Source organism: Temnothorax nylanderi, unplaced genomic scaffold (genome assembly GCF_030848795.1).
Source record: "Temnothorax nylanderi isolate EJ_2023f unplaced genomic scaffold, tnyl_v1.0 TNYL_tig0312_pilon, whole genome shotgun sequence".
Taxonomy (NCBI): Eukaryota; Metazoa; Arthropoda; class Insecta; order Hymenoptera; family Formicidae; genus Temnothorax; species Temnothorax nylanderi.
The window spans coordinates 58,183-73,706 of NW_027249374.1; the positions used below are offsets into that span (position 1 = coordinate 58,183).

The 15,524-nt window shown below is 40.8% G+C and overlaps 1 protein-coding gene across 3 annotated transcripts; it reads right to left on the reverse strand.

Annotated features, from left to right (window-relative positions):
• Window positions 1-6,769: 6,769 nt before the first annotated feature.
• LOC139781039 (histone lysine demethylase PHF8) lies at window positions 6,770-15,403 on the reverse strand. 3 transcript variants are annotated; one of them, XM_071719838.1, is made up of 13 exons: window positions 15,210-15,403; window positions 14,729-14,814; window positions 14,365-14,643; window positions 14,121-14,262; window positions 13,583-14,032; window positions 13,302-13,503; window positions 12,374-13,212; window positions 12,252-12,302; window positions 11,679-11,860; window positions 11,400-11,602; window positions 11,075-11,122; window positions 10,492-10,693; window positions 6,770-10,374 (listed from the first exon to the last, which is right to left on the reverse strand). In XM_071719838.1, exons 1-13 carry the CDS (start codon window positions 15,305-15,307, stop codon window positions 10,295-10,297), a joined length of 2,862 nt encoding a protein of 953 aa, XP_071575939.1. In that variant the 5' UTR covers window positions 15,308-15,403; the 3' UTR covers window positions 6,770-10,294. The 3 variants fall into 3 exon arrangements, with proteins under 3 accessions (XP_071575939.1, XP_071575938.1, XP_071575940.1); XM_071719837.1 differs by having other exon boundaries at window positions 11,679-11,869; XM_071719839.1 differs by lacking the exon at window positions 11,075-11,122 and having other exon boundaries at window positions 11,679-11,869.
• Between the last annotated feature and the right edge of the window lie 121 nt (window positions 15,404-15,524).

A 15,524-nucleotide genomic window follows, 5' to 3' on the forward strand; every position in this document is an offset into this window, starting at 1 on the left:
CTAACTCATTGGGAACGTCAATCGCCTTATAAGTGCCTTATAATCATCGACGTACTCGTCGGCAATTATCACGTGACCGCAAATATTTCTCGCTTCTCGGCGATCGAAGCCTCGGCGATCAATCTTCGACGCAGATCCGTTGTAAAACACGCGTCGTTGTGTCATGTACACGCGTTAGCGAGTCCCGCGATTCGCCTAATGAGAACAAGTAGATTAGCCGAGCTCGAGGTTTCATTGGCGATTCAACTACTGCAATTAACGCGCCGCGCCGTGTTTTACACGCGCCGGAGGGGGAGGCGAGTCGGGGCGAGTGCACCGTCCGATTCTCCTCCCCCCCGCCCGATTTTCGACCTTCGTATTTCGATCGAATTGCTATCGCAGAAGCGTCAATCAAACGCGACGTTATAACGCGAGGTAGCGGGTCGTTTGGATTGTAACGGGGATGATAAGCGAACGATGAAATGTGCAAGAGCGGCTATAAATACCGTATCCATTTCTATTCTTATTCAGTTCTTTCTCTCCTCTCACAGTTTTTTTCTCTTTCGCTCGAAATATCAGTCACGAAACAATCTCGGCGCCCGTCGAGTGAAATATTGCATAATTTACATTACGCAATAGTAAGCTAATAATGGAAGATCGTGACGCTCACGTACGAGGCGCTACGTGCCTCGGTTTATGGGAAGAGCAGCCAAATCAGGTGTAAATTGTTACATAATTCGTTCACACGGTGTACGCGTGCGTTTTTTTAAGAAAATGCACGCAATCGAAGAGGAATCCGCTCGTATTGCACATGTTACGCGACACGTGGCCGCGGCGTGAATGCCCCGCATACGCACGTGTCTGATACGTAGATATTGTTCGAGGATTTGTCGTAAGGCCGGTCTGTAAAAAGCACGTACCGATTGCGACACGCTAAATCCGATCTGCGTTTCCTGACATTTTTACGAGAAAGAAGAAGAGAGTGGCGTTTATCTCAAGTCTCAACTGTACAGCTAGCGATTGAGTAATTAAGTTTAAAACAAAAATTCTGTAGAGATAACAGCTATAATATTATTTTATAATAGCGAGGTCAGTTCTATTCCTAAAAAAATCTACCGATTGCGACACGCTAAATCCGATCTGCGTTTCCTGACATTTTTACGAGAAAGAAGAGAGTGGCGTTTATCTCAAGTCTCAACTGTACAGCTAGCGATTGAGTAATCAAGTTTAAAACAAAAATTCTGTAGAGATAACAGCTATAATATTATTTTATAATAGCGAGGTCAGTTCTATTCCTAAAAAAATCTATACTATGAAAATTTATTGACGACAGGGAATGAACAATGGATTTTTCGACGATTAACTTTCTTACGACCTCTGTTTTCCCAAGCGGATCTTAACGCGCTTTCAGGTGCAACTTCTCTGATTATTCACTCGCAGGTATTCCTATTTTGACGCAGCTGACCGGTGACTCAAGTAAGTATAACCGGCGGGATAGAACCTCGCGAGACGAGTTCCGAGAAACGCGCAAAATACGCCGTTGGGTGTGTTTCGGACTGGCCGCTCGGATCGCCATTGGAAAATTTTCCTCTCGCAAACGTCCCGCGATTAAACGGTCGGGTCATCGGAGAATTACCTCGTCTTTCTCTCTCTCGTTCGAGTCTGTCGACAAGGCGCTCCGCAGTTCACACACGCGCATGTTCGCGCATATATAAAACTCAACTGAGCATGATTAGCTCGATCAATTACGCGCTTCGATCGTAGACGGTAGGATAATGAACCTAACATCGGTCTCCCGACTCAATTGCGAATAATCTTTCGAGTGTTTGTATAAACGGACAATAATTATATCTGTACAATAAAATCTGTAGAAATAAAATCTTATATTAAGAGTACAATTCGATTTTTCATTGTCCCACCCTAATTACATTTCGATAAAATATAGTAGCTTTGCATATATTGTTTCTATGTATTAATTAATTTTCTATACGAACGAAAGTGCTTTTAGAATTTCAAATCGAAGCTAATATAAACTTACAATTTATGTGCGCACGTACGTGCAATTTTATTGTTAATGTTTAAAAAGGTTCCTTTTATAATCGTATACACTATACATTATGTAACAACGAAATAGAATTTGTTCATTTTTAGGCTACCGTGTATCTTGATCACGGTCTATACATATAATATTGAAGTAGTCTGCATAAAGTATTGTTTAGATCGCTCGAGGCTCTATTGCGCAATTTTTGCTCATCGAGTGTTTGCGGAGAGATAACGCTGGCTACGTAACAAAAAGTAATGATCAAATGACAAACAGCGCTCGGTAATAACCGGATCATTTACCTGGATCTAACGAGATGGTACCGGTCGAGCTTCTCGCTGATCGGCTCGCGATGATGGTGCTTTTGGTGGAATTGATGGCCTTGATTAGTGCGCTGCCCGCTGCAACTCAGGCAACGGCGAGCTCCTTGCCAAACAACCAGCATCACTGCAAAAGATAATAATAAATAATTAATAAAATTAATAATAATAATTTATTGTACACATATACATAATTAGCAATAACAAGATAATCGTATAATATGCACGAAAGACAAAGATATATATATATACGCAAAAAATAAGGAATTATCAAGAATGCTGCTAATCCCCACTTGAAATTAAAAAAATATGGCATGCATAAAATGAAGAAAGATGGACAATCAGTGTGACATTTGTGAAGAGTTTTAATCTTCATATCGCAAATATACCGAGTCGCGTGTTTATCTAATCGATTCGGTTTACACCTTATCTGATCGCGAGAGACACATTTCGCTCGAAGGGACAAATGGATCGAAAATCAAATGAAGTGAAACGAGAGTGTTCCGTTTCAATTTTCAACGTGCTCGCGTAAAAAAAAAATTCGTGCCGACGCGGTCTCTTTTTCTCTTTGATTCGAACGCCGATCGAATGCGTCACGCGATAATTTGTATGTATTGCACCTAACCGGGCGTGATAAGTCGGAACTGCGACACGCACACGTACTCTTGATACCCCCTTGATCCCGACCTTCGGCCTAACTTTTATGCCACGCACGTGATTTGAAAATTCATTCGACCGGGAAGAGCAATCCGCGTTGTCAGTGATTCGTGTGACTCATTGCCAGGGTCTCGCCGCGAGACTCATTTTATCATTCAATTCGGGAGCAACGGTCTTTATCGGTCGGATTAACAAGCGCGATGTGAAAATTTCGCCAACGATCTACGATGCGCGAGGAAATCTAAAAGACGGGAAAGACGAGGGAGAAACGCAAAAAGTTCGCAAGGAAATGTAACTCTCCTGGCACAGATTTTTGCGCAATTAGATTTCTGGCGATTTCCGGGGGGGCATGCGACAGAACGGGATTGAGAAGTCGTTTAATCTTGAGATATTGCTATTCGTGGAACTTGTCGATCCCGTTGCATGGCTCAGTTACAACGAGCTTATTAGAAAGCTTAATAATCCTCGGCTTCTGTCGTGAAGATCATTAAGCTTTACTCAACTTCAAGATTGATGCTGTTGTCATTTGCAAACTTGCGCGAGAAAAAAAAGAATTAATAAATGCAATCCTCAATATTTCCTGTTCTTCTTTTCATTTCCAACCCTTTGTGCCCTTCGTTGACATGAATTTTCTTTCGAACTTTAAGATAAAGTAGAAGCTACATATACTCCTTCCATACTCCTTTCAAACTATTTATAAAGGTGCTATATTTCACAGAAAGAATGAGGAAAGAGGAGGAAAGGGAAGAAGAAAGCAAAGAAGAAAGTTCACGAAGAAATGAGGATAAGGACTGAATAGCAGGAAGAGAATAGACATATCAGATATGTATAGGACAATCGGGAGAAGCTAGGAAATCATAAAGATAAGAGTTAAGTAAAAAATTTTGGGAACTTGAAATTTGATAAGTTCGATAAGTTTATACAAATAAATATAAGATAAACAGTAAAATACTTAAAAAGATAGTATATAATATCAAAGTAAAAAAGTGTGTGTAATTGTTAACGTAAAAGTAAACATAAATGTAAAATAAGTTGCAGTTGGGTAAAATGCAAAAGAGGACAATATAAAACATTGTATTGCAGTCCATCCAGAGCCGCGAGGCAAGGATCAAATAAATATTACATATACCTATATTTCATTCGTTGCCAGAAATTTTCTACACAGAGAAAAAGAATATTCTTGATTTGAAATAATCTTTAATTTAAACGTGGAAATCTTGAAACGAGATTATATTGCGTTGAACGAAGAAAACTTGGTCGAATGAAGTCATTATATAGTTCAACCAAGAAAAAAATGTTGAAATAAAAAGTTTTCTTCAAGCAAGTTTAACGCAATATAATCTCATTTCAAAATTTCCAGTATTTCCACGTTGAAACTAAAGATATTTTCAAATTAAGAATATTTTTTCTTCCTGTGTATCCTGCTGATCCTGCGGTCAATTGACGCGTTTGAAAAATTTGTTACGAGCAACACCCTTGCTGGAATTCATCGCACGTTCGCTTTCTCGCTTGTCGGATTAAAACGAACGCCGCGTATTTCCGTGATCGGCTATTGTTATACTCCGGCATTCGATGACGACGGCATTCGTCGAGCTGGAGACGCGCGCGGACGCGGAGCTCTCGCCTTTCCGGCCAACTTGGACTCCCTCGCGGCGACAATTACCATTATACGGACACGTGAAAATATATATCGTAATGCGGCAGAAAGTGCGGCCACGTCGGTGCTCTATCGATTGGGCGGAGATTGGCCGGTGCGAGCCTATAGATATTTGCGACGTTTTGTATTACCCCGAAAACGCAAGGTTTCCATTCAACCTTTCTTCTTTCCTTCCCCCTCCCCATCGCCACTCGACCTTTCCAGATGTGCTTCCTTTTGTCTCGAATGCGAAACGTGAAAGGAGCGGGAGGAAGCGCGGCGCGGCGCTCTAGAAACTCCAAGGCGAGAGACGCCATTGACGACCTCGACTAACCTAATCGGCGGTTAATTCAACCGCGGAGTTGCTCGAAACGGAGACTTCATTACGTGTTTTTCTGCGCGTTAAACCACGGCGAAAGTCAATCGTGTTAATCGTATAAAATGGCGATAAAATGGTATAACAGGTGCTGCTTAATTAATTAAGTTAACTATCGATCAATCGGGGTTCGCTCGAGAGGCCTATATCTTGATTCGAAAATCTCGTAACCGCGTATCGATTCCTCGCGCCGCGCCGCGTCGCGCCGTGAGAAAGCTACGCGAGCTGAGGAAAAAGAGAAAACACGTGTCAATCGCGACGGAGGGGCGAGGGCGAGGGCGCCGTCGCGTATCGGAATGAATCCGTCTTCGTCCGCGCGATTCGCGGCCACGTTCGTCTCACTCGCACCTCCCGCTTCGCGGACGGCGCGGGCGATCCGCTCCAACTTCAGACTGTGACACACTCGCGTCCGTTACGCGGAATTTGAACTCGCAAGCGTGCTCGCGCGCGTGCACGCGCCGATCATGTCCGCTCTCCCCCCCTCTCTCTCTCTCTCTCTCTCGCTCTCATTTCCTCCGTGCGAAATTGCTGCTCGTTCAACAAGCGCGCAAATGTACATACACGAACATATACGTACCTCGAAAACGTCAAGCTCACGCTATGGCATCCACGAATGCGTGCCACGTCCACGTTGCCGAAAAAAAAACCGCGACCGGGGGGTCGGGGAACACTTCGTTACGCACGTCGTACGGGCCGGAGACACGGAGAGACACTCCACGCGTTTCGCGTTATCGATTCGCCCGCGATTCGTTCGCGACGGTAAGAAGACGGAGCGTGTGCGCGCGCGCGCGCGGGTTCACTCGACGACGAAGGACCGTCCGCGAGAAGAGCGACGGCAAACCGGAGCCGGAGTCAGCCAGCCAGCGGCAACGAGCGCGAGGGGCGAGAGTGTCGGTCGAACGACACGAGCACCACGTCGACGTGGATCCGTGGATGGGTGGGTGGACGGACGGACTGACGCACACGCACGGCGCACGGCGGCGGGGTGCCACGCACTCGTCACTCGTTGCACGCTCGGAGCGCGACGGACGATCTATACCGCGCGGCGGACGGCTGCAGACTGAACTGAACGCGCCTTTTACGCGCCGTTGCGCGTTGCGCTCCGATTGCCGCGCAAATACGAAGACGCGCCGCGCCGCCGGCCGCGGAAGCGCGGCGCGCCTCAAGGGATGTCCTAGGTGTCCTAGCCCTTGCTTGTTTACGGCGCGCAATCTCTTTTCCGTACCTTCTCGTGAGACCATCGTTTCCGCGAAGACGAAACGTCGGATGTCGGGAGAGATATTCCGGGGTGAAAACATGCTGGAGATTGACTTGAAAATTTTCAACTTTTTTGAATAGATCGAATTAATGAACGGAAGAATGATATGAATTATATGGGCATTACTCTTTTGTTCGATACATCGACGATTGCTTTTTTGTTTCGAAAAAACCTACTGAAATTTTATGTCGAGTGATAGAGAGTTAATTAGACGCGCTACAAATTTGAAAACGCATCTCTACGGAATATCATTGGACGATTCGGAAACGTGTTCCATTGTGTTCCAATGTGCGATTGGCTAATGACGGATTCGAACTTCGCTCGGAATATGAATAATAATATCATTTTGAACAAAATGTTGGAATGCAATAATAATAAAAAAATAAATATATAGTGAAGAAATAAATAGGGAATGATTAGATCATTGTCCATACCATAATTACGTGTATACCTAAGGGGAATATGTTTTTATACATTGTGCAAAAAGAAAGAGGCTGAGAGGTACAAGGAATCGGAATCAATGAATCCAACATTTTATTCAGCAATAATTACGAACACGATGAAAAATCGTTCGGCTATACTTCGTACGACGTAATATTTGTATGTAATCCGCTTATAATACATCTCGTATCTTTACAAGTCTTATCTCTTTCAAACAAACGCGAATTGTCGAATATTCGATAAATTTCAAAGGGTCGTGAAAAGTTGTGAGGACGAAATTTCAAGTATTGCCGTATTGGTAAAGTGAAGGGACGCTGCGCTTCGATTAGACGATTACTTCGCACCCTAGCCGGCAAGATCTTCAAAAATATGTACATTCACTTTTCACGGACAATAAATGCATCGTGCTCGTAGAAGCACCGACGCGTTCTTATCAACGAGAGAACGAATTTTTATTCGAATTAGAAAAAGCATTTAAAAATCTTCTTTAGAACGGCTAACGTCCATTTCCGGCGCGGATTAATTTTAATCTCGGTTAACCTGATTATTTTTTTTATCTTTCTCTAGTTCTAAGAATTAGAAACAGATAAAAAGTGAGTTAAACCGAGATGAAAGTTGATCCGCATTGATAGCAATGGACATAAATCGCGTTAAATTGTGCGAAATCTTAGAATACTTATATCTCGAATATATTATTGTTACAATAATATTATATGCGAGAGTGTTACGCTTTTACAAGCGACGTGATAAAAGAAAACTCGTATTCTGAAAATAAATATTGCTTCCCTGATATTTAACGTTTTAATTTCGTAATAATGTATTCTCTCTCGTCAAACACCGAAAGTCTGCACGTTATCGTCTATAATTTAATGAACACATTTGAAATATGCCGATACCTCGTCGAAAATCTGCAAATCCGTCTCGCAAATCGCGTTAATTTCGTCACGAGATTTCTACCGCGCGCGTTTAACGATACGCGATAGAAATTTAAGTATTGTAGAAACATACGGCGCGCTATCGCCGGCACGTCGTTAAATTTAATAAAGACGAGCAGAGATATTAAATAAATACACGACTCGCAAAATTCAAGATAAACACTTCATAAAAAAATATATGTATATATGTGTGTCTATGCACGTACATCTATATCATTTTGTATAATTCTGTAAGATTCGTGTACAGTACACGGTGCGCACACAGATGCTTACAAACTCGTCAAACAAATGCGCTAAATTATAAAAGCGATCGTGTAGCTTGAACTTGTTACGCGGGACGAAGCAACGTTACTTTTAAGACAATTTTTAAGCGAATATCGCTAAACTTATCAAAACGTGTAGTTTTAAGAAGGCATACGAATGTCTTTTTATTCTTGTAAGTGCCTATCCGAGCAAAGTATTCGCCTTCACCTTTCCTGTAATAATTTTATATAAAAAAGCGACGTGTTTTAGTATAAAATGATTCGTTTAGTACCTTACTATACAATGCATTTCCTTAGTTTAATATACACTGTCGGTATAGTGAGTGCTAAAAGAAATAATTTATACTAACAGACACGTCACTTCTTTGTACAAAGTTATTACAAAGAAATGAGCGTGAAAACGGCCACTATTTTGCTCTCTTATTCCTTCTCTCATGTTATCCATGCGTATTCGATGTGCAGGAGTCGTGTGAAAATTTAACTGATGCACCAGCGTTAAGAATTTGATACACGTCAAACGTTACAGGTCTCAAGTAATTTGCTTGCCACACGTTTAAGCAACTTATAAATTGCGCAATTACTTATCACAATTTGTTAGTAGAAATTAAATCGTAAGTAAAAATTCTAATCATTAACGTTACTTAATGTTATAATTAATGATTAACATTACTCGAGCCTAAAGTAAATCTCTCTACCTTCGGACATTAAAAGCTCGTAAACGATCTTCTAATTTCGGGGTTAATTTTAATGTACACGCGTAAGTTATTAAGTAGAAAACATTTTTTCTCGGGACTTCCTTCAAACGAAGTTGTCAGTATTCCCGAACGCTATCAAACAATTCTGAGAGTCTAATAGCGAATTCGGGCGCTTGCACTAGTGCACACTGAGTGCGCACCAAGGCTTGTTCTTAATCAATTATTGTTATATTTACAGATCATCTTAAATACTTCTTAGTCTATAAAATGATTTGTACAGCATCCATATAGATATTACAGATTGTTTTATTGGCTAAAAAGTTTTTAAATGTGTATTTAAGCGATTTTAAATATAAGAATAGATTATAAACAAGCCTTAGTGCGCACTCAGTGTGCACTAGTGCAAGCGCCCGAATTCGCTATAACTAATTAAGTATAAGCAATCCACGATTACAAACAATTCTCTTTTAGGGGACTATAGCTCTTCCAGTATTTTACGCTTTTACGTGTAACTCATATTTTGTATCATAGGAAACAGGTACAACATGTGTATTAGGTAACTCAATTTCCTGTGCGATACAACAATCGTTAATATCCCTTACGCTACTTTACTTAATACTCCATAACGATCAAAATACATTTTACCACATACCTGTAAGTTACATATAAAATGTCGCTGGCAGATACCTTATTTTTTTTTAAATTTTTATAACAAGTATGTAAAAAATTAAATCAATATTCTACAGCCTCTCTCTGTGATGTACAAACTAGATGGCAAATTGCTAACTGAACTGCTACATGTGACATCAAACAAATTAGTAAATTAGCGTAAGAAATTATACTGCGAATGTTACAAATATATTTCTGTGATAACAATGATTGAATTTTTTTTAAGTGTTTTCACGAAAGCAAAGAAAAACTTTCAATTGATACCTGATTTATATACCATTTAAAAAGAAGCATGTGGCAATTGTCATTTTAAATACGAAGATAGTTTTCAGTTAATATTTTGGGAATTAATTGAACTACCACTGCATTTATCGCATGCAAGAAAAATACCATAGTTATATCAAAATGAAGAACTATATTACAATTGGAATTAAAAAATATGCAGCAGAGAACTGTGCCATGCTAATTGTGCATTCTAAAAAATGCAAAAATATGTAACAGAGAAATTCTCTAAGTTCTTGATAATGGACGGTGAAGTATTTACTTGCTACTCACTAAAAAAACATCTATTACCTTAAAACTAAACCATCATTAAATTGGTTGATCTACTGTTAGTCACAAATTAAATCGCAATATTATTAAAATTTTCATGATTAAAATAATGAAAAAAACCTATAAGTTGAGACATATTTTCCTTTCAGATCGTTGTCAACTGAATTACTACACGAGGTCATCACAAAAAGCATTAGCAATCTACCGTTACAATACAAATATCGTCTTACTGAAATATCGAGATATCAAAAGTCATATATATATATTCGCCTAAAATTAAACACGATGTAGTAATAAATATAAGTATCTCTTAGAAAATGACGCTGATTTACAACTAATTCACTTTTCTAAGGTGTGTATCACCTTGATGGAAAATTTCTTATATTTACATAGTAATGTACAACTATATGATTTTATACACAAGTGAAGAATGACGTGATGTTTTTTTCTTCTTTCATGGTATTAATTTTATCTAGTGCATCATTTTATGCAGTTTCAGAATCTTCCCCAAACGCTGCTTCGCCGTTTTCATTCCCTTCTTCGGTTTTCGTTCTGAAAATTTATGAATATTCAATTTTCTTCACGATTATTCATCGACTATAAGTTGTAATGCATAACGCAAATCTTTAAGTAAAAAACGGAAATAGGTAATAAAAATTGATACTTTACCAACTGGAACGGGTGCTGCAAGTTTGGCTTTAACATCTTTAAGTCTGTTGGGGCTTGTCAGTATTGATCCGAATCCGGTGGGCGATTTTATAACATTTTCAGAAGCTGCGGTAGACGATGTGGTTCCTACCGCAGGGACCACAGAGACCACAGAGACCACAGGTTCCTTTTGCTTCTTTTTATATGTCCGTTTGTTGGTACCCTATTACGCGCACAAAATATAAATTTCCATCATTGTTAGCTTTTTTCGTAACAAAAATGAAAAAAAATTATAAATACAGGAAAAAATACAGAGTGCATCACCAGAACAGAGATATTTAAATATTATATTTCTGATGATCCAATCCATAGATTAATGGTGACAAATTATAGCTAGCGGTCACTACAGATGTGCACTAAAAAGAAAGTGGAGGCTAATATTAAAAAATGAGATAACTAAAATTAAAAAGGACATAGATTGCAAAATCAAGGACTGTAATTAAGAGCAGAATTGCAATTATAATATATGTACAATTGGAAAGCTATAGAAAAGTATAGCACTACAGAATTTTATATGAAATTACCGAGATCGAAATATGCCTACCAATTTCTTCTTGGTAACGTTGTCCATGTCGTTATCCAGGTATTCATCCTATGTGAAATGTATATGCAAGAAACACGGAATTATGGTATTTAAAAAAAGTTGTGAGTGATATAATGTTCATTAAATGACAAATAACGATTTGAAAACATATTACACCTCAGATTATTTCGTATAAACACTGGATACGCATTTAACTATATACTAGATTAGTATCAGGATAATTAATAATTAGGAAGCTTTGATACATTATTTACTTGCATTTTGTGAAATATATGATTATATGGAAAATAAAGTAAAATACTATTGAACAATATAATTTTCTTACCGATTGTTTCGCTCGCTTCGCCGCGGCCGCTTCAAGACCCTTTTCCACAGACGTTTTCTTCACGCCTTCCCGTGCCGGTCGATTGGTCTTTGGTAAAAGAGGGCCCACTCTAGCTTTTGGATTCCATGCTTCATCGATTTGACTCTTTGCCTTAGGTTTAAAGATATAATCTTCGTCGTCAGAAGCGTCTAAAGCTGGATAAACTGTGAATAATATAAAATTTAATAATGGTATCGCAAAAAAATATTGATATAAGATACTTTTTTATTATATACGTACTAAAATCATCGTCTTGGTGGACCTTGTCGATATTTTCTATCAACTGATCATCGTCTTCGTCAACATTTTGTTGGCTCTTAGTAGGTCTCTTTGACGATTTCGTAGAACCACTCGTTGTAGAGTAACTCTGCTGACTGAACGACAACATCCCGGCGATCGCCTCCCGTGTGGACGGTGACGCCCTGTCAGAACTGACCGTTTTCAATTTATAAATACTAAGACACCAAAAAATTAAATTCATTCCTCTGTACTGCTTAAAGCTACAAAACTCTTTTAATAAGCGTTTTAAAAAATAATTAAAGACCTTTCACATGCTCCAGGAAGAACCATATACCTGCATTCACTCTATATTAATTCTATCCCATCCAAATTCTATTCTATCCAAATAAAAATTAATTTAGAGAAGTTTGTAAAGTACAATAGGCTTAGCAATTAGCTAGTTAAAAGTTCATCGAAATTTTATATTAACCACTACAGCCTCCGAGTGAGATTAATTAGGAAAGTTTCGAGATGCGTGACATTTACGAGATCTAAAACACGAAGATCGGAGAGCTCCATGGCAAATTAACTTACCCAGTAGGCGGCGGCATGGGATGACCGTACTGTAGAATCGTAGTCGATGGCCTGAAATTATTTTTCGTTACAACCATAATCGTAATTTGATATTGATGATAAGCATCTGAATTTATACGTACGTCACATCGACTCTTGGGGATGGAGTACCATTCCCAAGAGTGTATGCCGATGCTTTCAACAATTCCTCAATACCGTTCTTCGGCGCGTTATTCAGTACGTCGACATCACCGTCGTAATCGCGCTTGGGTCGTTTCGGTCTCGGTGCCCGTTTCCGCTTCTGCGATTCGTCTATTACGAGACCATAGTCACTCTCGTTGCTACCGTCGTGAAAATCGTACACGGACGACGTCTGATTCCACGACAACGGCTCCTTCGTTGTCTCGAAGGAATGACCGGTCACAATATTACTACCATAAACATTTATATTGTCGTTTGTACTTCTGACAACCTCGTTGTTGCCAAGTTTAAATCTAATCACGGTAGGGCTCTGTTTTCCCGGCTTGGATAATTGTCGCTTATTACTGTTGGCGGGTTTCGCTGCCGCGGGCGTTTTAACTACGGGACACATGATCGGTTTCGGCAACGTGAGCTTTAAGGGCGGTCTCGCCAATGACTGTTCTATCAAAGCGGGTTCCATTTTATTCGCTTTCTTTAACGTCACTCTATTCGTCTCCTTCAACGTCGATTTATTCGTTTCCTTCAACGTCGCTTTATTCGTCTCCTTTAATGTCGCTTTATTCGCTTTAAATGCGTTATCGACCAGCCTATCAGCGTAATCAAAGTCGACGAAATCCTTGTTCAACGGCTTTCTTTTCTTTCGTTTACTCTCGCGTTCCGGTTTCGGCGGATTCAGAGATATTAAGTACCGTTCCGCATGCCGTATCTCTTTACTAAGATCCTTCAATAATTTCTGGCTATTTATCGTGTCCGGTATCTGACCACGACTGATCATGTTATACTGAAATTATACGCATTGGTTTTTATTCCACGAATTTTCATGTTTTCATATTTGTTAATTGGATATAAATATTAACAATTTCAACTTACATCTTTATCTGTGTTCCATTGTTTGAGAATCCCAAGCAATGCCTTCACGCCCTGTAAAAAATATGGCGGACATTTCTTTCCCTCGTTATTCAATTCTTTCAATTCCTTTAACAACTTTTTAGCAGCGAACCAATTAATTGTCTCGAATCCAGGATATTGAAACTTCGCTGGAGTCTTCATCTTTCTTTCCAACTCATATATTCTATGTAATAAAGTAATATTACAAAGCGTATAACGACTTCTTTAATGTATTGATGTACGACAAAGTTTTCTCTACTCACTGTATTTGCATTTGAATGTTGAGACTGTGCACGAAATTTCCACCGAAAACCAAGGAATCCACCGGTGTAAGAACCGCGTGTATCCAGCCCGTGGGGATCATCATCGTCTGGCCCTGCTTAATCACGCACTTGTAACACGCATCGGCCTGATCCCCAAAGAAAGTTTCGCTCTGCGTCGAACTACACATCCAATGCTGGTACAGCTGCAAGTTCGCTGGCGTCGGCTTGACAAGATAGAACACTTTTTCGCCGCGCAACACGTGGTACCACACGGACGTTCCTCCGAAGTCGATGTGAAAATCTGTGAAACTGTCTTTGACCCCCATTAGGCAATACTTTTGTACTTCCGGTCGTTTTATATCACTGTCCTCGGGCCAATCGCGTGGCCACACCGAATTAACCCAGTCGAGTTTGCGCGCAATGTATGGCGCTTCAACCATTGGCGAGAGACTGCAATTGTTTTATTTATCAAATTACACATCCTACAAAAACAACTTGACAAAGCCGTGTACGGCAAGGCAATGAATATTTGATATACCCAGTGTTAGTAAATTCGAGACTTATGACATTAAATACTCTTGTTCGGGAAGGAGAGTTGTAATACTCTACAAAGTCTCTTAATTTCATACGTATGTTACTTTGTCTAGTAACATCAATTACATCCATGTCTCGATCACCGCCTAAGAATAATGTAAGAAAATTGTATAAGATTACACAGTGAAAAGATTATATAAAATAAAGTATTTGATTATTCCAAGATACTTTTACGCCAACCATCTTACCTATGTAGGTCTCGACATCGCGGACGCTGAAGCTCAGAGGTGGTACAGTCATATCAAGTCCATCTTTCCCATCGATAATAATGGGAGTTTCAAAGCCGTTAATTTGTAAATACTGAAAAGTCAATTGGTGTCCCTTCACATGCTTCACAACCTCGTCGGCCTTGGGAAAGTGTCTAGACTTCAGTTCTCGTATGAATACCGAGGTTCCAGTCTGAATCGGCTTTGTGTCTGCGTCGAGTTCCGTATAATCATGTCTATGCAAGTTTGTCCTAACTTTCACTGCAAAACAAAGTAGATATTAATGGCAACGAATCTCATAAATGCATATATATGCATAAAACGTTCAATAAGTTGGCTGACTTACTGAGCGAAGGGCCACACGTGGTTTCGCATCGCGGACAGTGGTACTTGTCAAGATCTATAGTCACGTATTCCTTCAAATTCACGCACCTGGAACAACAAAACAATAACATAACCATTACACAAGTGTCGATTGCAACGCACTACGCCAAAAATCTAAAAATCGCACACATGTGAGCGCTTTAATCGAGCGACGGGCCCTGTCGGTGCTCCGACTGCGTCGCGTGTGCCAATAAAACGTTGACAAACGCGACGGCGACGGGGCGACGCGCGGTGCAGGTTATGTTACCGTCAACAAAACAATCGTTCGTGGCGCGATATCGACGAGGCGGCGTCGCGTCCGCGGTCGCGCACGGACGCTCGCGGTTCTCGCGAGCGATTCCCCGTGGGAGTTCCATCCGGCGATCCCCGGGAAGTCGCGGAATAGTCGACGTCGCGTCGCGAGCGCGCGCTTCGACGCGTGAATCCCGGACGTGCATGCTTACCCGCCATGGTACCACTCCTTGCACACGTCGCACTGTATCATGAACTGCTGGGGATCGTACGAACGGCCGCAGAAGCAGTACGTCGCTGACGGCTCCATTTCCTCGGCGGTCACCCGTATCGGACGCAGCTCCCTTGGCACGGTTCCGTCGACAACGGAGGCGGAGGTGGTGGCATGGTGCGGGCGAAGCGTCGGGACGTCGCGTCGCGCAAAGAGAAATGGCCGCCCGCTGGGGAATCGGGCCAATCAGCGCGCGCCCCGCCGGACGTGGGCGCGAAGTTGAAACGCGACAATTCGTCAATTTGGAAGATATAAA